The sequence below is a fragment of the Mercurialis annua genome, linkage group LG3 (genome assembly GCF_937616625.2).
Source record: "Mercurialis annua linkage group LG3, ddMerAnnu1.2, whole genome shotgun sequence".
Taxonomy (NCBI): Eukaryota; Viridiplantae; Streptophyta; class Magnoliopsida; order Malpighiales; family Euphorbiaceae; genus Mercurialis; species Mercurialis annua.
The window spans coordinates 10766469-10788818 of record NC_065572.1 but is presented as its reverse complement, the minus strand read 5'-3'; the positions used below and the strand labels follow the sequence as shown (position 1 = coordinate 10788818).

The 22350-nt window shown below is 28.9% G+C and overlaps 2 protein-coding genes across 2 annotated transcripts; one reads left to right on the top strand and one right to left on the bottom strand.

The window, feature by feature from the left end:
- Positions 1–7809: 7809 nt before the first annotated feature.
- Positions 7810–9483, bottom strand: LOC126672245 (zinc finger BED domain-containing protein RICESLEEPER 2-like). Its single transcript, XM_050366194.1, has 3 exons — positions 9367–9483; positions 8483–8997; positions 7810–8374 (listed from the first exon to the last, which is right to left on the bottom strand). Exons 1-3 carry the CDS (start codon positions 9481–9483, stop codon positions 7810–7812), a joined length of 1197 nt encoding a protein of 398 aa, XP_050222151.1.
- A 7388-nt stretch (positions 9484–16871) lies between these two features.
- Positions 16872–17747, top strand: LOC126672244 (NAC domain-containing protein 105-like). Its single transcript, XM_050366193.1, has one exon. The coding sequence runs from the start codon at positions 16872–16874 to the stop codon at positions 17745–17747; it is 876 nt and encodes a 291-aa protein (XP_050222150.1).
- The last annotated feature ends 4603 nt before the right edge of the window (positions 17748–22350 follow it).

Sequence of the window (22350 nt, the reverse complement as noted above, 5' to 3'; positions counted from 1 at the left end):
TTTTTTTAAAATTAATTTGATAAATTTTTAATTTCTTTAAACACACTCTATAAATTATAACTCAATACTCTAACATGTTTAAATTCATATTTAATTAACAAGGATATAGAATAGATGGGTAGTCAAATTCGTATTTCTTCCATTCTAAACTGTATTATCATGTAAAATAATACATACTGTTAACATGCATAAGATTGATTAACATACATCAACGGAAGATAGACGATAAATAAATATTTTTTGTTAATATATAACTACATATTTTTTTTACTTTTCTAAATTATAAAAGACATAAGGTTTTGGTTTTTTACGACAATAATTAAAATAAATAACAATAATAAAAAATAAATAAAAATTTCTAAGAAAAAATTGTACTATTTATAATAAGTAATTATATTAAAAATATGTAGTTATTTAATATACAAATAACATGAAAAACAGAAATTTAAAATTAGATATTAAAATTGAGAATTTTCAATTTAATTTCTTTTTGTAAGATTTCTACAAGTTCTCTTGCATAGCTGATATAAGTAGCATTCCTCCATAGTTCTTTTTATAAATGTATTCTTTCTTTTAAATTTTATATTTCATCATTGTTTATCTTTTTTTTTTATATAATATATTGAACGTTTATTTTGCGTTCGTTTTTTATTTTTAATACAAATTCATCATTTATCTTTGTTTATTGACAATATTGTTTATCTTCGGTTAATTTTTTATCGTTTACATTATAAATAGAAACCTAAAATATATTTAATAGAATGTCAATGTTTATCTTTTGTTTATTTTCTGTTTACTCTGTTTATTTATTTTTCATATTATTAAATATAAAAAAATCTAAAATAAAAATATATGACACAATTGTTTATCTTTTGGTTTTATTTTTATTTAAATTCTAAAATTGAAACATTAAAAAATTATATGCATCGTCATTATTTATATTTTGTTTTTCTATTTATCTTCCTTTACATTACTGAAACATTTTAATTGTTTTTATGTTTCTTTTCAGGGTTTTAAGAAATCAAATGATTAATAGTTTGTATATAAGGCTACAATTGTTTAATCGTTTTCATTTACTTAATGACTATTTATTTTGATTATAATTTGATGGAAGTTGTTTGCTCCTAATATGATGCCTTTTACTTAATCTCTATTTTCCTTTTGATAATAATAATAAAATGCTGGCATACTTAGACATTGTGATATCATTGTTGGTTTGAAGTTTGTATTTAACTTGTTCTGATTTCTCTGTCTTAGTATTAGTATGATAATGGCTATTAAAATGCTTGTCTATCTAAATAAGAATGCTTTAGGCTGTAAATTGTGAGGCACTTGATTGTTTGTTGCTATCTTTTTATGATCTTTGGTAATTTATGCTTGATATACACGCAAAATTTGAGCCTGATTTATCTTAATATGCTAAATGGCTATGATGGATATTCTACATTTAAGGTGTAATGCTTTAGGTTGTAAACTATGTGGAACTTGATTATTTGTTGCCACTGTTTTATAATTTTTGGTTATTTATACTTGATATATATTATCTGAGCCGAAGTTAGCAATTGACATTAATGAAATCTGTCTTAAGTAGTTTGCTGTGTAGTCAGTGACGAAGCCAGCTCCAAAATTGAGGAGAGGCACAAATTTAATTTTAATATATAATAATATATATCATACCAAAAAATACATCAATTGATGAGTAGATCAATGGTGGTCTGACCGTCGATTGCCGGTCGGTGGTCGAACTGTCGGTGGCGATGATGATCTTCCAACATGCATCCCTTACCTCCTTTTATCTTCTCTTTTAAAAAAACGCATAGGATGAAGACGCTAGTACTCAAGTCGCTCTTATTGACAAGCTCAAAGAAGTCACTGTCTCTACTCAAGGAGAAGACGAGGATGCTACTCTTGATCTGTACAAATTTTCTTTTCTGCTTTGATGCTTTAAAGTTCTAATAGTTTAGAATTTTCTTGTTTATGTTAACCTTTGTTTAATTTTTCTATTTTTATGGTGCATATCGATTGTATATCCATTACCATATTCTTCATAATTTATTCATATGTTAAAGTTTTATTATAATAGATTGAAAAGAGTTGAATATTGTATTTGATTCGGTCCAAATAATGCTTCATATCGGGGAGTTAAGAAATTTGGTTCTGCAACACCTCATTCACTGCAGCATTATGGTATTAGTTGGTTACACATTATGTAACTGAAGTTAAGAAGAGCAAGATCAATTAAAACATACATAACAAATTTCTAGTATGGTTTAAATTTAATGTAGATTTAATATATATTTAAAATAAATTAATTAAGATTTAATTCAGTGTAAACTCTATATATATATATATATTTAAATACAAATTGAACATCTATTTTAAGTGAGATGTGTCTGATAGTCTATAAAACTAAAACTTAACCTAATGTGAACCTGATATGAACCTATATCAACTGAACTATCTTAATTTATTTTATTATAACATTTATCTTACTGCTCTTTATAATCTTATATGATATTTTATATAGAGAATTTTAAGATATAGTCAATTATAAGAATTGAATAACTCTTTTAATTGAAATGTATTTGATAGTCTATAAAACCGAAAATCAACCTGATGTGAACCTGATGTGAACCTATATCAATTAAACTATTTTAATTTAATTTTTAATCAATATGTCTTGCTGATCTTTACAATTTTAAATGACATTTTATATACACAAATTGAATATCTCTTTTAAGTGAAATGTATCTGATAGTCTATAAAACCGAAAATCAACCTGATGTGAACTTATATCAACTGAACTAGTTTAATTCAATTTTTAATAAAATTTGCCTTGATGCTATTTACAATCTTAAATGACATTTTATATACAGAAATTGAACATCTCTTTTAAGTAAAATGTATTTGATAGTCTATAAAACCGAAAATCAACCTGATGTGAACCTATATCAACTGAACTACCTTAATTCAATTTTTTACAAAATTTATCTTACTGCTCGTTATAATCGTATCTGATATTTTATATAGAGAGAATTTTGAGATATAGTATGTTATAAATTGAATAAATATTTTTAAGTGAAGTGGAATTGGCAGTTTATAAAATTGAAAAGTAACTTAATATGAACCGTATGTGAACCTGAAATAACACTACATACTGAATTTTAGGTGATTTTTGGAGCTACTAATAAAAATAATAAGCACGTCCATAAAATTGATGATACATAAACAGTACTACTCTCAAAAGATTCCTGCTAAAAAAGCAAAAAAAAGCATTTCATCATAGCATGTGACGACGCCATATGCATGTCTTAAGATACTACAGGCTAAATTGTAGACAGATTATATATACATATTTGAGCAAACACGAATGCTATAAGGGAACAGAGACCAGCAAATTATCTCACTATAGATCCCTTTTTCTTCCTTCTACTGGTTTTCTTTTTCTTAGTTATTTCCGATTTAACTTTCCTGAAAACAAAAATTTAGAACTCAATTTAACAAATCAGATGGAAATAGATCAATATTCTTGTGCAAGTAAAGTATCACCAAATACTTATAAATTAAAATTGAAATCAAATGTGAGTATGGTTATATTTGACTTGTTGTATAATTGATTTTCGGATTTTCTATTATTGTTGCAAAATCAAATGTGGCACTTCAGAGTGTGAAAGAAACCTAAAAATCAATAAAATTCCAAAAATAAAATATATCACATTCTCAAAAATCTATACAATAAATTCCATACACAGATTGTCTAAAATATGGCTATGAACAATAACAACAACATAGTCAATTAGGTGAAGAAGTAAAGATTTATTTTTGTTTAAATTAAAGGAAAAAAACAACACACAAAGCTATGGAAATAGTAAAGAAATTAAGACGTAACTTCCTTCCATCCTTTGGTCCTTGGATGGAAGGCAGGTCTTTCCATGTAATTGATAAGGACGTCATAGTCAAGCTGTAAATACCAGCGAATTATAATATCTGCTAACTTTTCATAATTCAAAAACTGAGATTTTCTGCGAAATAACATCAGGCTAAAAGCTCATGAGAAGACAAAAATAATGAAGATTACAAACACATAACATACCATTGTTATTCCGACCGCCGCAGCGGTGGCAGCCGATTGAAGATGACGATTGTTACTGAATCGCTATCATTCGCTGCATATTCGTTTGAAAGCAGTTTTATAATAACTTCAATTGCAACGCAACCCATTGTAATTAGTTTCATTCTAAGCAATGGCCGTGAATCAAAAGCACAAAGAGTGAAGAAGAAGCAAAGCTGAATTATTTTAATGACGGGAATATGATGGAGGTTGAAGATGGATTAAATTTTGGTTGTTTGCAATGTTGTTAAAACCGGACCGGACTGGCCGGTCGGACCGGGTTAGCCGGGAACCGGCTAGCTTTCCGATCCGGTTAGACACTAAAAATCGAAATACAAAAAATCGGATGAAAATCGGATTAAACCGGAAAAATCCGGTCTAACCAGAAAAACGGACAACTCCGGTTTCTGAAACTTTACTTTTCGCAGGAGGTTTAAAGAAAAGTGGTGGCTGAAAATTAATACCCATGCTGAGTTGGCAAAGCCTACCTTCCTAAAGGAATAGAAAAACAAAAAGCAAAGAGAAAAGCATTAAGAACTGACACTTGTCAGATTTTTCAATTTATAATGTCATGTCATAGATTTTTATCTTTATAGAAGCTTATTAATGCACTTCAATTTTAATTCAAATAGATTTTACATCAAAAAAATTTGTTTCTTCACTGTCAAACTGTGTAAAAAAAATATATACCCCTTTTCACTTTAAGAGATTATATTAAATCTGAGAATTATAATATTATTTATGATATAGTAAAATTTAATAATTATTTTTATTCAAATTTTTTATTATTTTTTTACTTATGTGTTATATTTTTTAATTAAATAATTAATAATTATCAATATTTAAAAATCCGAGTCAAACCGGTTGAACCGGTCGAACCATGAACCCTCGATGAAGCCGGTTCCCGTTCCGGTCCGGTTTTAAAAACATTGGTTGTTTGTTTAGAAAGAATCTCTTTCCTATTTTTTGTGGTAGAAGGTTATAATTGTCCTATCTGTTCTATTTTCTAATTTAATTTGGGTTACGAGGGAATTGTGAATTTTTTTTATTTTATTAAGAGATTACTGCCAAAACAAAAAAGTTGAGCTAAAAATATTAGATAAGACCCTTTTTAGGGGAATTGTGCAAAAAAACCCAATTATATCTTGTACGCTCATTTATCATTGGGAAATTTAAGTATTCACTCCAAAAATGAAAATATTTGCACATTTTACCTCAATACGGAAAAGTTACAGAAAATACCTCACGTTTTTTTTCAGATTTATGTTTTTACTATGAGTTTAAAAATATTTATAATTTTACCACCGTTATCATCTGATTATCATAAATCCTTCTATAATTATATTTTTGCGTACGTTATTATCCAATTATCATAACCTTATCATATTTTATTATCATCTAGTTATCTTATTGCAGTGTTATGATAACAACATGATAATACTGACATAATAATCAGATACTGTTTTATCATAACATAATCATAAATATTACTCCCTCCGTCCCGTTTAAGAAGGGACATATCCCATTTTTATTTGTCCCATCTAATAAGGCCATATCGTGTTTTCTGTGCCAATTTATGTTGAACTTCCACTTTTATCCCTTTAGTTATTTCAATATGTATTAAATGCAACTCAATTTACAATAAATCTATACTATTATTAGGAGAAACTACACTAATAAATAGGGGTAGACATGACAAAATAAAATATTGTCTTATTTTATTAATCTTTGTGCAAAACTCATTTGTCCCTTCTTAAACGGGACGGAGGGAGTATATGGTATCAAGATGATAATGTTATGATAACGATATATGATTATATTATGATAACGAAATGATAATCAAATATTATTTATGCAGAATTTGTTTTCCCGCAATGTTATGAGAACTACATGATAATACAATGATACTCATATGAAAATCAGAGGCTTTTTTTTTTATAAAAAAATTTATTTTTTTGCAGTGTTATGATAATGTGATGATAATGCATTGATACTCATATGATAATCAGTTGCTGTTTTGTTTGCAGAAAATTGTTTTTTATGCAGAAAATCGTAATTTCATTATAAAATCGTTTTTCATGCAGATTTTTAGATCTAAAATTGAAAAAAAAAATCAAAGAGTAATTTATTTAGATCAGAAAGTTAACATAAATCGTATTAATCACCATGAATTAAGAAAAAAATCGCTAAAATCAAACATGAAAAAATGGTGGAATGACGACGAAACGATGGCGGAGCAACGAAGGAGTGATGAAGGAACGATGAAGAAAAAAAAAGTAAAAATATAGAAGAAATAAAGAACACAAAAATGACGAACAGAGAAGAAAAAGGAAAAGAAGAAGAAGAAAGAGAGAAAGAGAGAAAAAAAATAAAAAAGTGGCAGATGGTTATATGATTAGAGTAGGGGTGAGCATTTGGTCGGTTCGGTTAAAACCGAACCGATTATTGACAAACCGATCAAACCGACAATAGTTTATTTTATAACCGAACCGACCAAACATACAACATTAACCGCTTCATTTTCGACCGAAATTTTTTTGGTCGGTTTGGTCGGTTCGGTTAAATGGGCTTTTTATGGACTTTTATGACTTTTTTTAATTAAAGCCTACATAAATAGCAATTACTCCATAATATATAACTGAACAATTCAGCAGCTATGTCTTAAAAAAAAATACTCAACTGCTAATGACAATATATCATGATAAAGCATTATAATGAAAACATAATGTATAAAAATAAAATTAGTAACAAGATATAAGTATACAACCCAGAGAGAAAAATTAACATTCTAATTTTTGAATTCCAATTGTCCATACAATCATTCATAATTATGGTAATACATCAAAAGCACCAATAATAGCTGGAATGCAGCCTCCAAAACGAGCCTAATATCACCAATTATATCCAAGAGAATGATTCAAAATACTTAACCAAAACAACCAAAATACTTAACAAAATGTCATTCTCAACTAATCCAAAATAAAAGCAGCAGCAACGAGGACCTCCAAAAATAGCAGCATAAGCTTCCAACAAAAGAAGCAGCAGCAGCCTACAAAAGTAGCAGCAACAACCTACAATTTGAGAGAGAATAGGAAATCTAAGATTGTTCAATTTCCACCACTTTAATATATCAAACTTGGGATCCTCATCTTCGGTTTCCTCATTAAGATACCTATCCAACTCCGTTCTACTATGCCCACCTTTTTTTTCATTCTTATATTTCTTATATTCCGATTCCACCATTGCTTTCACCATTGAAGTAGTATCACTAGGATCCACTTCACTTACTTGATTGGTTAAGGACACCTCCATTTGATCACATTGAGAAGGGAAATTGATTTTTTTGTACTCATTATATAAAGAAAGTAAAACATCATGCAACTTCCTTCCCATCCGTACACCCACATCACTATCATACATATTAGCTACCCATGATTGCATCCACTCTAACTTATATCGAGGATCAAGAATAACCGCAATATAAATTAAATGATTCATCTTCATTGGATCCCCCCAATACTTGTCATATTTTACCTTCATTTGTATTGCCATATTGTTCAATTCAAAATCACCACTCTTGATCCACTCTTTTAAAAGACGATAAACCATGTAAATTTCATGAAAAAAACAATTGGAGGTAACATACAAAGTCCCCGAAATTCTCAAAGTAAGTTGATAAAAATGCTCTAGAAAAGTTGTCATTCTTCTAACATTTCTCCAATCATCTTTAGAGGGCAGCCCCCCTCACTTGCAAGATCAAGACTAAAAGACGGGTCTAAGGTGTTGAACCTACTGAAAGCTTTTTCAAACTTTTGAGCCGCATGTAACATAAGGTAGGTTGAGTTCCACCTTGTAGGCACATCTAGACACAACAAACTCTTACTTTGGATTTTTTCACTTGCCACACATTCTTTAAATCTTTTCAACCTAGCCGGAGATTGTCTAATGAATCGCACCGCCAACCTAATTTTTTTGACCGACTCACCAATTTCTTTCAATCCATCATTAACAACTAAATTAATGATATGGGCAATGCATCTCATATGAAGATATTCACACTTAAGAATGCAATTTTTTGAATCAACAAATTGTTCTTTCAAGAATTTTATTGCAGTATCATTTGAACTTGCATTATCCATAGTAATGGTGAAAACATTCTCATTCTCAATTCCCCACTCTTTCAAACAATTTTCTATTTCAAATCCAATATCCGCACTTTTGTGACTAGAAACCGGACAAAAGTTAATATTTTTTTTATGCAAACTTCATTCATTATCAATAAAATGAATAGTGAGACACATATAGTTAATTCTTTGTATAGAAGTCCACGTGTCCGTAGTCAAACAAACCTTTTGTCCTATATTTTTCAACAATTTCTGTATTTTTTTCTTTTCATCCAAATAAAGATCATAGCAATCACGAGAAACAGTAAATCTAGATGGCATCTTAAATCTCGGACAAGCTATTGAAAGTAAATGCTTAAACCCTTCCCTTTCCACAAACTTAAACGGGAGTTCATCGACAACAATCATATAAGATATGGCTTTTCTTATAGCTTTTTGATCGAATTTCCAAGTAGTAAGACATCCTACATTATTTTCAGTTTCATTCTTCAAAGGTTGCAAATTCAGTAGCTTTTGTCTTGCTTCTAACCTAGCGGGGAGTTTCAAACAAACAGTTATATGGTGTTGTAATGAAGACGTACCATTTTTCTTTGCATCACAAAAATACTCTTTGCCACAATGTTTGCACTTGGATTTTTTCTCTCCCCCGACTGAGATGATATCAAAATGATCCCAAACTATGGATCTTGGCCTCGTACTTGTAGCTCTCTTTTTAGTGATCACCTTTTGTTCTTGAGGTTGTGCTTCTTTCTCATTTAATATCTGTAAATTAAATTAAAAAACAGAATAAATATCAAATGTCAGTTCTTATAAAAATCAAAATCAAGTTGTTAATTGTTGCTGATCATATAATGTTAACTGTTACTGCTCATATAATGTTAACTTTTATTGCTCATCAAATGACAATGCTTATACCTAGATAAATAAAACATCATAAGAAAATTTTTTGCTATAGAAACTAACCTAACATGGATGAATAAAAAGGTCAGTAATCGATTTCGTATTATGATTATCAAAAATTAAAATTATTTTTTTCAAAAATCAATAAATCGTTCAAAATAATTAAAGATGAAGTTAGTTTTCTTAATTAGTTTAATAACCAAAATTAATTCAAATTTATAACCATTAAACAAAGGAAAAAAAACTGGCTGGTTGAATCAATTCATTCTCTTCTTCGGTCTCCATTAGGTGATTGAGAATTTGTTGATAGCTTGGTGAATCAGAGATTATATCATCGTCGATTTCCATTTATGAATGAAAAGAGAAATGAGGATTGGAAGATTTGAAATAGGAAGGGAAATGGGTGACGGCTGCAGTGTAAGGAGTTTGCTAGGTTAAGAAAAATGGTGTTATGCCTTGAGGAATAAAACCTTAAAATTTAGAAAGAGTGAAACGCTGTGTATTAGTAAATGTAAAGCAAATTGTTTCATTTAATCGGTCGGTTCGGTTATAGCATAAAAATTTAATTGAAAACCGAACCGAAAACCGAAAACTAAATTTTTTTATTTTTATAACCGAACCGACCGAATAGAAGTTTAACAACGAACCAAACCGACCGGAAATCATCGGTTCGGTCGGTTTGATCGGTTAGTTCGAAATTTTGCTCACCCCTAGATTAGAGTACAAGAAATTTAATTAGAGTAAAATAATAATAATTATAATATAAACATGTCTTAAAGTGAAAATTTAATAATTGTCTTAAAAAGTCGAGATATTTTCTTGATATTTTCCTTATAGAGGTAGAAATCATATTATTTTAAAAAATAGAGTATTTTTTCTAATTTTCTCTTTATCTTTTCTTTGCAAAAATCTCTCTTTGAAGTTTTCATTTACAAGCGTACCTACTTTTTAACTTTCTCTTTTCAAAATTGTATTTCTCCTTATCGTCTTTTTTCCTCCTTCTCTTCCTTATGAAATGATTTCAGGAGCTTCTCATATTTTCTCTAATTATCATCAATCACAGATATGCAATCCTGCTGCAGCATCCACCACCATCCAGAACGACGTCGTTTCACCTTATAACTACAACAAAACCAAAGACATCACTGAAGCAGTAGCAACAATACTCTAAATTTGAGTTTTATCTAATTAGGTTTTTATTCTTCGTATGAAGCAGTGACAACAATACTTCTGAATTAGAGTTGTAATCAATTAGGTTTTTTCCTGTTCTTTCTAGATTAAAATTCAATTAAAATTGCCCATGTTTGCTTCTATTATCCCAGTGAATAATTAATATTCAATTTAAACTCGTGATTTTCATTTGTTGATTTCCTTTTTATTTTATAAGCTATTTTAGTGGATGCTTCAAATATTTGGTGCAACACACTACATCGATTGCATTGCATTAGAAAGATAAGTTTAAATAAGAAATGACAAAGAAATCGAAACCATCTAGTTTAAATAAGAAATGCTTCAAATGTAATCTAATTTTTATCATTTTTTTTTTCACTTTTAAGTTTTATTAGGTTACCCATTTTGAGGATGGGCAATTTCTGCTCCAAGCCATTTTGTCTTTGTCACGTTTTGAGTGATTTATATCCTACAATTTGTACACGCCTTGTTTTGTTATGATAATTTATAAGATCATTGAATTTTTTGCCAATTGATATCATTGTGAATGCTGGAATTTACTTTTTGAGGTTTAATTTGTTTATAATATATTTTTTTCATTGTCGTGTATTTATTGATGCATTTACCGAGTGTTTCATCAAATGGAGGAAGATATCTTCTATTATTTATATTGGACTTTTATGAATAAGCATTTGTATTTGATTGTATTGTTATATAAAATCAATGGAAGGGTACAAGGCGTTAAGAAATATCGAAGTTCCGTCGATGAATAAATGCAAAGAAAATTAGAAGAAGATTAGGATGAGAAAAAAAATGCGACCGATGATATTATATGAATTTTAGATTTTATATTTTTAATTTTAATTTTGTTGGTTTGTTTTCTCTTTCATTTTGCTATCAACTATGTAAATACGCAAAAAAAGTATTATATCTTTTTTTATTTTTAGATTAATAATGAATAATATTTTTTCTTCATGTTCTTATATTTATGAAATTTTGTTATTTAAATTAAATACTTTTTGAAAAATACATGTTGTTATTCTATTCAAAGATCTACTAAAATTTATTTCAATATCACTATACTAATACAAAAAAGATTCTAAGTATTAAAAGCTACTAACGAGCTACTGAAAAACTAATAACGAGCTATTAAAAAGTAATAAACAAACTACTAAAGAACTACCAACGAGCTACTGATAGTAGTAGAGATACAAGATCAGGCCGACACCATCAAAGAGATCGAGAAGAGTTTGATAGATCTGCATCCAATGTTTTTAGATGTGATTGTGATGGTAGAGGCACAAGGATATCAATTAGACACTAAAAAAATACTAAAATTAGCAGCAAACATTTTTGCTGCTAATAGTGTTAAAATTGTTACCATTAACATATAGCAAAAAAAAATTATGGCATGTTGCTGCTAATAAAACGTTGCTTTAAGTAATTGGTAACAAAATTTGCTGTAAAATGCTGCTATAACTTAACTAATGGCAACAACTTTTAAAATTAATGCTGCAAAATGTTTTATAGTAGCAAAACAAAATTAGCTGCAAAAGTATTTGTTGACATATACATAATTTATTGTAGTGAGATAACATTAGGTGTCATATTTCAATGCTAGTTATTATGTCAAGGATGATAACAAAGAGTTCAGCGCTCATGAAGAATATTAAAGAAACGGTAAAAAGTGGCACATGAAGGCTTGGCCTAATGGCCAAGTCCTTTATTGTCGCACGAGGTTGGGGTTCGAACCCCGAATTTTTCAAGTGGTTGTTTGTTTATTTGAAAAATATATATTAACAGTAGTTACTTTACCTTTGAAAAAAGAGATTTTTTTATAAATACCGGAAAAAGTGAAAATATTTACAAAAATACTACATCCATTTTTTCTTAACAGAAATATAAAAAATATTTACAAAAATACAAATTCTTAAAATATATTTACAGAAAAACGATTTTTATATAAAATTTTAAATTTTCCAGTTTTTATATTTGTTTGGTATATAATATACATATAATTTGTATATATTCTGTTATAATCCGTATATAATACGAATTATATATGTTATTTTTAAATAAGATCTAAAAATAAAAATTCCAGATCTGAAAAACGAAAGAGATGAGGATGAAGACGAACTGGAAATCTAAAAACAAACTAAAAATTTGGAAACGAATGGAAAATACAATTGATAATCAAGTGTTAGAATTTTAAAATTCAAAGCACGAAGCATATACAATAAATTCTAGATCTATATATACAACAAGAACAAAATTTTAGATCTAGACATAGAAATCCTATATCTAAACATCATATCATACTATATTATAATCTTAAGCTATTTAGAAGAATTAAAAAAACTTGCCAAGTGACATATTAAAATTCTAACACGTAGCTTTCTTTTCAATTATCTTCTTCGTATTTCTAAAAGCATTTTATAATTGATAAAAATTAATAATATAATAAAACTTTTCAAATTCTATAACCTATAAACATTAATAAAAAAGTCTTTAAAATCATTTATCATAAAAATATATGATAATATTTTTCACATTCCATAACCTATAAACATCAATGAAAAAATCTTTAAATTCATTTATCATAAAAATATATGATGATACTTTTCACATTTTATAACTTATAAATATTAATTAAAAAAATATCTTCTTCAAATTTATTAATTATAAAAAAATTAAAATCTATATATTTTATTTTAAAATCTATAAATTTTATTTTAAAATTTTATAAATTTTATTTTAAAATTTTATAAATTTTATTCCATATTTCATAACTTCATTAATTTTATGGCTTTGTAATTTAAAGAGATATTATTCATTTTATTAAAAGTGAAATAAATATATTTAAAAATTAAATTAAATAAAGTTTAAATTAACATAACTTATAAGCATTAATAAAAAAACTCTTTTCAAATTCATTAATCATAAAAACTAAAAAATTAATCTATAAATTTTATCTTAAATTATATTAATTTTTAAAAACTTTTTAAAAATCTATAAACTTTTCATATTTAAAAAAAAACCTCCTCAAATTCATTAATCATAAAATATAATTTATTTGAAATTAAATTAAATAATAAAATTTAAAGAGCTTTATTATAATAATATAATCCTTATAGTTATTGAATATGAAGAGTTATATTAAATCTAATCATAAATTTAACTATATTATTTTAATAAATTATAAAATTTTATTATATTAATAAGTTGAATAACATAAACAATTTTTAAAACCAATCAAGATATTTTATTACAAATATAATTAAAAATTTAGCTTTAAAGAATATCTCCCATTAACTCATTCAACTACTAAACTAAATAAGACTCAAATAAAAAATAATAAAATATTTTTTTATAAAATAAATTTTAAAATTTTAAAAAATTAATTATTAAAAAATTGTCAAACTATTAAATCTCCGCGCAACGCGCAGGCATCGACCTAGTACAAATATGATTTCATAACATTAGATATCTGATTTTAAAAAATAAACACGAACGGCGGCATGAGGAGTGCAGGGGGAACAACGACAGATCGTGAGGGTAGGCACAACGGCGGCGATTGTAGCAGCGGCAGTGGCGGCGAGCGGAGAAGCGGGGGCGGCAGCGAGTGGAGGAAAAAGAAAGTAGATTGTGGTGGTGATTTTATAAGATGAAGATTGATGTTAGTGATGGTGGATGTTAATGGAGGAAGAGAGAAAATAAAATTAGGGTTTAAGTGTAGAAGATGAAAAAAAAAGAGAAAATATATTTTCTAATAGAAGAGATAAAGTGGTATAGTTGGAATTATGAAAAACACTCTTGTAAAGAAAAAAATAAAGTAATTTGTTTTTAAATATTTTACCTTATTATGGTATAGAGTATAAATAGTTCTTGAAAAAAAGTAAAAAAAATATGGATATGCATTGGAATTATACTTTTATTGCTTATACTTAAATATTACTAAAAACAACCACTAAAGATACGCAACGTACATTATAATTTTTATCCGACAAATGTTTATGCAATTTATATCAATCTTTATGGCTTATAGTAAATTGACAGAGATGCATCATTTTGTAATTTTAAAAAAATATAATTATCTGCCACCTGATATTTAACTTTTATTTCAGTTGATTTTTGGTTGCTCTTCAATTGCTTATTCAATATATGACAATAATTTTTTTCATATACTTTGCGTCATTATTAGATCCCTTCTTATCAACAACATACTGTCACCAAAATATTTTTTCTCAACATCATCATCTTTATATCTCCTCTCACTAATATAATATCTTCTACCTAATGTCTTTTGAAAGCGTAACTAATGAATAAAAAAACAAATTTGATGCAAAACTCAAAAATATATTTAGAACTTTAAATAGATTAAACTAAATATAAATATTCTCTAAAAGAGATGTGTGTATGCATTAAAAATAAAACCAAAAAAATAAAGAATTGATGTTAAGTGTAGGTGTCCAACCAATATTTAAACACATGTCCATTCCCACACAAATAATATGGGTTTCCCACTTCAACACTCCCCCTCATGCGTAGCGTGTCCGGGCCGAGCAACCAATCCCCTCTCACGCATCTCAAGTGGGTCGGGGCAAATTCAAATTGTGTGAATGGACAAGACTATGATAACATGTTACATTCCATTTTAAAATCAATTGTGTGAATGGACAAGACTCTGATACCATGTAGGATCCGCGAAATTGTGGACGAGATTAAACTAACGGCAAGAGAGAAAAATTGGCTTTGATATCATGCTAACATTAATGGAAGAATCTGAAACCATTTATTAAATAGAATAATAAGATACAAATAAATAGAGACTAACAATAAAAGTTTTAAACCTTAAAATAACATAAGGGACCTCTATATAGGCAAACTAAACAAAAAAAGACTATAATACTCTATAATAGCATTTTAATTGCCCTAACACTATTAAATATATTTTAGGTTTCTATTTATAATGCAAATGATAAAAAAAATTAACCGAAGATAAACAATATAGTCAATAAACGAAAATAAATGATGAATTTGTATTAAAAATAAAAAACGAACGCAAAATAAATATAAAATATATTATATAAAAAATAAAGATAAACAATGATGAAACATAAAATTTAAAAGAAAGAATACATATACAAAAAACTGTGGAGGATTGCTACTTATATCAGCTGTGGAAGAGAACTTGTAAAAATCTATCAAAAAGAAATTTAATTGGAAATTCTCTGTTTTAATATATAATTTTGAATTTCTGTTTTTTCATATTATATCTATATTAAATAATTACATATTTTTGGTATAATTACTTATTCAAAATAGTACAATTTTTTCATATAAATTTTTATTTATTTTTTTATTATAGTTGTTTATTTTAATTATTATCGTAAAAAACCAAAACTTTTATATCTTTTAAAATTTAGAAAAGTAAAAAAAATATGCAGTTATATATTAACAAAAAATATTTATTTATCATTTATGTCCCTTTTATTTTTTATTTATTTATCTTTATTTAGAACATAGACTTTACAACTATTTTATTATCTTCCAGTTGATGTATGTTAATCAATTTTATGTATGTTCATAGTATGTATTATTTTACATGATAATACACTTTAGAATGGAAGAAATACGAATTTGACTACCCATCTATTCTATGTCCTTGTTAATTAAATATGAATTTAAACATGTTAGAGTATTGAGTTATGATTTATAGAGTGTGTTTACATTTTTACTATTATTTCATCTATTATGTAGCTCCTATAGATTTTTAGGATCAAAACTGTATTTTTTTACATGAAATTGTACATCTTTAAAGGATAAAAGTAACAGTTTAGCTCGTTTGAACCAAACTTGTATTTTATCCACTATCATCTTCAACCTCTAGCATTAGTTTTTCTTTTTTTTCCTTTTCTGCGTATTATTTATGCTACCAATTCCCATCACTTAAATCAGTATCAGAAACAGCATTCCTTCATAGTAGACGAGACAGTGCCGGTGCCCCTAGAAGCACGACGGGGAAGAAGAAGAAGAAGATATTGGAAAAGAGAAAATGTGGTGAGTATAATAAACTAAAACAAAAAAATGTAAAACCTGCATAATAAAATCGGGTACAAAATGTAAGAGTCCAAAAAAATTAAAATGGCAAAAAGGGAAGTATTTCAGAAAAGATGGCAGATTTAGTAAATTTCTCTAAAATGTTATAAATAAAATGACATGCATTAAAATAATTTGATTTTATTGAATTACAAATTAGTAAATAAAAAGAGGCACGTGTTTGGAGAATTTGGGTAATTTGCAAATTCTAGGAATCCTGAAGAGGAAATATTGCTTTTGTAGCAAGTAAGTAGAAATTTCACTTCAGTAGGGTTGCATTAGGATGAGGATCACTACTCTTATATAAACACACATCACGCTACCCATCAGAATTATATTTACTCATCAAGAACCCTACTACTCTTCAAGAACCCTACCCATCAAGAACCCTACTCATCAAGAACCTTACTCATCAAGAACCCTACTCATCAAGAACTTGTGCTACGTACTGCTAGGCTTTGAGAAACATGTTGCCTGGATTTATATTTAACCCTACTGATCAAGAACTTGTGGGCTTCTATCTTCTCCACATCAACAACCAAAAAGACTCTGCGTACCACATTAGCCAGTTTCCTGTTCCATTCTGCAATTTCTACGGTGAAGAAGAGCCTTGGCAAATTTGGGAAAGATTCGGTGGAGAGCAGAAGAATAATCTTGAACGTCTTTTCTTCCATACCAAGCTAAAGAAGAAAGCTACGAGGGGCACCGGCACCAACATTGATCGCAAGTTTGGTTCTGGAGGCGGAGGATGGCACGGTGCGACTTCCGGTGACAAATCACCCATTCATGTTTCTGATTTAGTAGGCTACAAGAAGAGTTTCAGCTATTGGAACAAATCGAGACCCGACCAAGACCGCTGTTGGATCATGACGGAATACAGTGTGGAGGGAAGGGGCTGGGATTTTGTGATTTGTGAACTCAAACCTGGCAGAAAACACACAGAGAAAAGAAAGCAGGAGGCTGCGGTACTTGAGAGTGGAGAGAAACGATGCCGGATTGAACAACACAATGGAGAGGCTGTTGCGACTCTAACTGATGAAGACAAAGGATGCAGGATTGAACGTACAAATTATGAAGATGAGGGTGGAGTATATTTGAATGACGGTGTCAATTCTGAGGTGGTGACTGCTGATGATCATATTGCATTGGACTGGGGACGTCTTGATGAATTGCTCACTTCTGAGCCGCTTCCGCCGTCTAACTTTGCAGAGCCGAACACTGAAGTAAAAGAGGGAGGTGAGGAGAATTTGGATGGATTTTTTGAGGGATTGGAAGATCTTAACTTCAGTGGGAAATTTTTGGAGCTGATGGATTTTGAACTGCCGCTTTATGATGCTAATTAGGGACATTTATTGCTTTTATACTTCCTAGACCAGTTTTTGTTATGTAGAGTTTTAATCATTTGACACAGCTTATGATTATGCTATTATTCATACTGTGTTATCTATGATTGTTAGTAGTTTGTTAATTAGTATTTTACTGTCAATGTAAATTCATATTCAAAGTTGACATATATATAATGATAATATGGTTATCCTATTATTCATAGTGTGATCATTATTAGTTGTTTGTTAATGAGTGTGTTGTATAAATTTATATTCAAAGTTCTGATCACTGCTAACATGTAATAAACTTTTGCTGTGAAAGTTGCTCAATCCTGAAATAGGAAGTTTTGAAGAAGAAGATGTGACTATATCTGTAATTTGATATCACAAAATGTGCTTACTGAATACTAGTAATGTAAATTGAGTTCATTAGCTTCTAATTATTTCTGCAAATTTTGCTTAGCAATGATCACTCTTCACTAATCCTGCTTGTTAGCTAATCTCATTTGAAACAAATTATGGTTATGATCATTGTTAGTGTTAGCTAATTAGTGTTTCTAAATGAAGTTTTCCATCCACTGATGATTATGATGTTGCACCTGTATGATCATAACTAATTTTGCCAATATTTCTCCATGTAGGAATTTTAGTACTAAGCACAATAGCCTCTAGTGCACCACCAACAAAATCATTCTTTTCTTGCTTGTAGTAAATTACTTTTACCACTTTATAATCATTTATTTTTCGACAGAATCAAAACCCGAAACTTACTCTGCAAACTGAATTTGGAGATGCATCGAATCTAGGCAGTTCTATATATTCAGTGGGGGATAACGACCATGCATTTTCACTTCAGAATAATTTTCAGGTGTTGCAGGCGCTGTTGCTTCAACAAGTTGTATGCCTGGAGTTACAGGTACAGCCTTGCGTGTACTCTCGTCATCTTGTTAACAGACGACATCTTAACAATTATCCAAAAACCTCTTTGGAAATGGAATGCAAACACTACTCTCAGCAACTCATGGTCCGATGTGTAGCCAAGGGCATAAAATAAGTAAAGCACGTTTTCGCTTGCTTTGCTTTCCACCATAGCGCTCACAAGACCTGAAAGTAAAAGTCAAGCATGGAATCTCGATGAGCGGATGATAACTCATACCACTTGAGACAGAATTCATGGATCCTTAAGAGCGTTCTTTGAACATCACAAAGACCGTTTTCGCTTGCTTTGCTTTCCACCATAGCGCTCACAGAATTTCCACTTTGTGTGAGTTCAAGAAAAGTTACCAGGATTAGGACCACTTGAGGCAGAATTCATGGATCCTTAAGAGCGTTCTTTGAACATCGATCACAAAGACCTTAATGCGGAATCTCAAGGGCTTCAACATGCAGCAAGAAACACATACATATTAACAAGAAACACCACTATTCTTGACTGCATCATGCAGCTATTAGGCACATAAGCAATCGCCAAAAAAATCTAAGGTAGATATTCAACACACAACATACATATACAAGCTCTCATATCTCAACAAGCACCCACCAAATAATCAAATTCCATTGTTAAAATACTATGGCTCTTAAAAATGCATATTCCATATGCAGCAGTATCTGCAGATAAGAATCAATAACCATCCTAATTAATCTTACAAAAATGGACTAATTGAGGTGAAATTTCTAGTTTCTTAGACATAGATGATGTTTGCTACTCCTTAAAACAAAATTCCAAGTTAAGAACTTGCTACATAACCAACAAGATTGAAAGAAAAAAGAAAAACAATTTGATAATGCAATTTTCACTAACAAGATTCCATAAATCAAATAAGTTACAGATTTTTTTTGATACTCTTATATCGTTTGGTTTGGTTTTGAATTTCTTTGAACCAAATCGAACCGAACGAGCTCACCTTCATTCACAATCTAACATATTAGTTCTAAATATTTATATCATTTGAGTTTATTATTGTGAAGTGTTCTTTCTCTGTTATCCCTGCAAAAGGAGCACTTGTATGTAATATTTATGCTAGTAAATTGTTGACTAATTTGTCACAATTTTATGCATTTGAACCATTTTAAATTTTTTGTTTTGAATATTGAATGAAGATTGAATGAATCTCCTAATCGGTCAAAGAACATCATCCTTGTACTATGCATATACATATCACGGGAAATTCTAGGTTAGAATTTCTCATATATTACTGTTTTCTAATACATTTTAATTTTACCAATGATTTTATGGATTTTTTTGAAAGGAAAATAATTTTAGAGGTTAAATTGAACTTAATTTTTTAACAATTAGATGCTTTAATCAACCCAACCAACAGTCGAAAAAATAGTTAGCTTTTAAAACATCAGGGGAATAATATATTTCGGACATAAACTCGTAGAATAAATAGTAATTATTCTTTTAAAATATTAAAATTTTGATATCCTTTTAATTTAACTGAACCAACAGTTTGCCCATTTCTACTCGGACACTGGCTTTCGACTTAAGCTGCGTACTGATACCGACTGCAGGGGGGGCCGGAGTCTCGGAGGTTATCCATTAGTGTGTGTATTGTCGAGGCCGAAGAAAAGGAAGCTGAAGCCTCAGTTATAGGCTGGAATGAATGCAGGGAGTAAGCATCAGGCGTGGGCCTGAGCTCCATTCTTAATCTGTGAAGGTACAACGTTTAACATCTCAAGATTCTCATTTCTTTTCTTGATTGATTTCTTGTACCAATAAAACACCAAATCGCACAACCCATCCGTTTTTGAAGGAAATTGAAATCAAATTAGAAAGGTGAAATTCGATTCAGTTCGGTTTTTTCCGTTTTGCTGAAATGTAAAATAATATTTTCTCAATTTTTTTTAAATAAAAGTATTTTAAGTTAGGAATCAAATAATACTATGTTATATATTTCAACTACTTGAATACTAAAAATTTAATATTTATTTTGTCAAAATTTGTTTTACATATTGATACTTTAAATTTATAGAACTAAAATTCTTAAAAATATTTATAATATAGACCGAGTAGATATTTTTTGTTCAAAATGGTTTTTTTTAATCAGTTCGATTTAATGCAAACTCTTAATCATTAGTCTAACATTATAAGATCACTGAAAACTAAACATATAGCATTATATATTTGACCGAATACATAAAATATGCATGCCAAACTAAAAAAATCAAAATAAAGTGTATAACTGGTTGCACTGACAGAAGGAGGGAAAGGTATGAGAGTGTTATTGCTTGGCTGAATACATCATTTGACCCCTAAACTATACACTTTTATTCTCTGAGACTCTTAAACTAATTTGATATTCTATTGGACCTCTTAACTTTATTTTTTGTTCTATTTAACCCGTCAATTGTAATTTTTTTACCGATCTGACCTTTTTCATCCAACGTGGCAAAAACGCGTGTTTTCAAACGCGTTGAAGCGCGTGAAGGATAATTAAAATGCATAACTTGTTCTATTGAACCCCCGAACTACACTATTTTATTCTATTTGACCCCTGAACTTATTTTATTTTCCTATTGCACCTTCAAACTTTTAATTTTTACCCATTAACCTTCTCAAAAATACAATTATTTAACTTTCATCCATTTAATCTTCTAGAAAAATAATAAAATATTGAAATTTAGTCAAATAATTACATAATATAACTTCTTGTACATGTATATATTTGTTTACATTTCAATAATGATAAAAGAAGTTTTGTCTTTTTAACGATATTATAAAATATATAAATTTACTATACTGTGATAATATTAAAAAAAAGACTGATTTTTTTAAAAAATTATAATTTTTAGTGTATTTCACGAATTTCCAATTATAAAAATTTTAATACACCAGCTTTTAATTTTTTGCAATTTCAAACTTTTCAAATCAATTCTGAATTTTTAAAATTTGTGTTAAAATTGGAAAACACGCTAAATTTCATGACTTTTAAAGCCTTAAATGATTTTTTCAAATAATATGTAAAGTACATCATTTTTTATTTTAGATTAAAAAAAATATTTAGACTTAATATATTTTTTGACCTCTAACCTTACCTTTTTATTTCCTATGACCTCTAAACTATTTTAGTGTTCCATTGGACCTCTTAACTACTTTTTTTATTCTATTTAACCCCATGTCAGCAAAGCCATGTCAGCAATTTTATCCACGTCATCGCGCGTGGTGTGCACATTCCGTATGAGGGGTTAAATAGAACAAAAAAAAGAGTTAAGAGGTCCAAAAGAATACGAAATTAGTTTAGAGGTCGCAGAGAATAAAATGGTATAGTTTAGGGGTCAAATGATGTATTAAGCCGTTATTGCTTCCTCCAAATTTTCAAAATTGTTGAAATTAGCATCACAATTTCAATATTTTACAATTTAATCCCCCCCAATTTTTAAGATTGCCTACTTCATATATTACATATTACAATTTGACCCTCCCTATATTAAAATCCTAGCTCCGTCACTGACTGGTTGAATCGAGAATCGGCCGGTTATATGGTTCAATTGACCCTAATTGATCCAGCTGGAAGTTGAACCAATTATGTCAAAAACCAGTATCCTTATCGATTTGGTTATTAAAACATTGAGATTTAGTTTTAGAAATTCAGAGTTCGTCCAAACTAACAATACTTTT

Excerpts from the sequence above, each read along its gene's own strand:
- LOC126672245 (XM_050366194.1), bottom strand. The coding sequence starts at position 9,483 with ATGGAAATCGACGATGATATAATCTCTGATTCACCAAGCTATCAACAA. Across the intron at positions 8,998-9,366 it reads CAGCCAGTTTTTTTTCCTTT|ATATTAAATGAGAAAGAAGC; the intron begins GTTTAATGGTTA and ends TTTAATTTACAG. Across the intron at positions 8,375-8,482 it reads AAGAAAAAAATACAGAAATT|TTTGCATAAAAAAAATATTA; the intron begins GTTGAAAAATAT and ends TAATGAATGAAG.
- LOC126672244 (XM_050366193.1), top strand. The coding sequence starts at position 16,872 with ATGTTGCCTGGATTTATATTTAACCCTACTGATCAAGAACTTGTGGGC.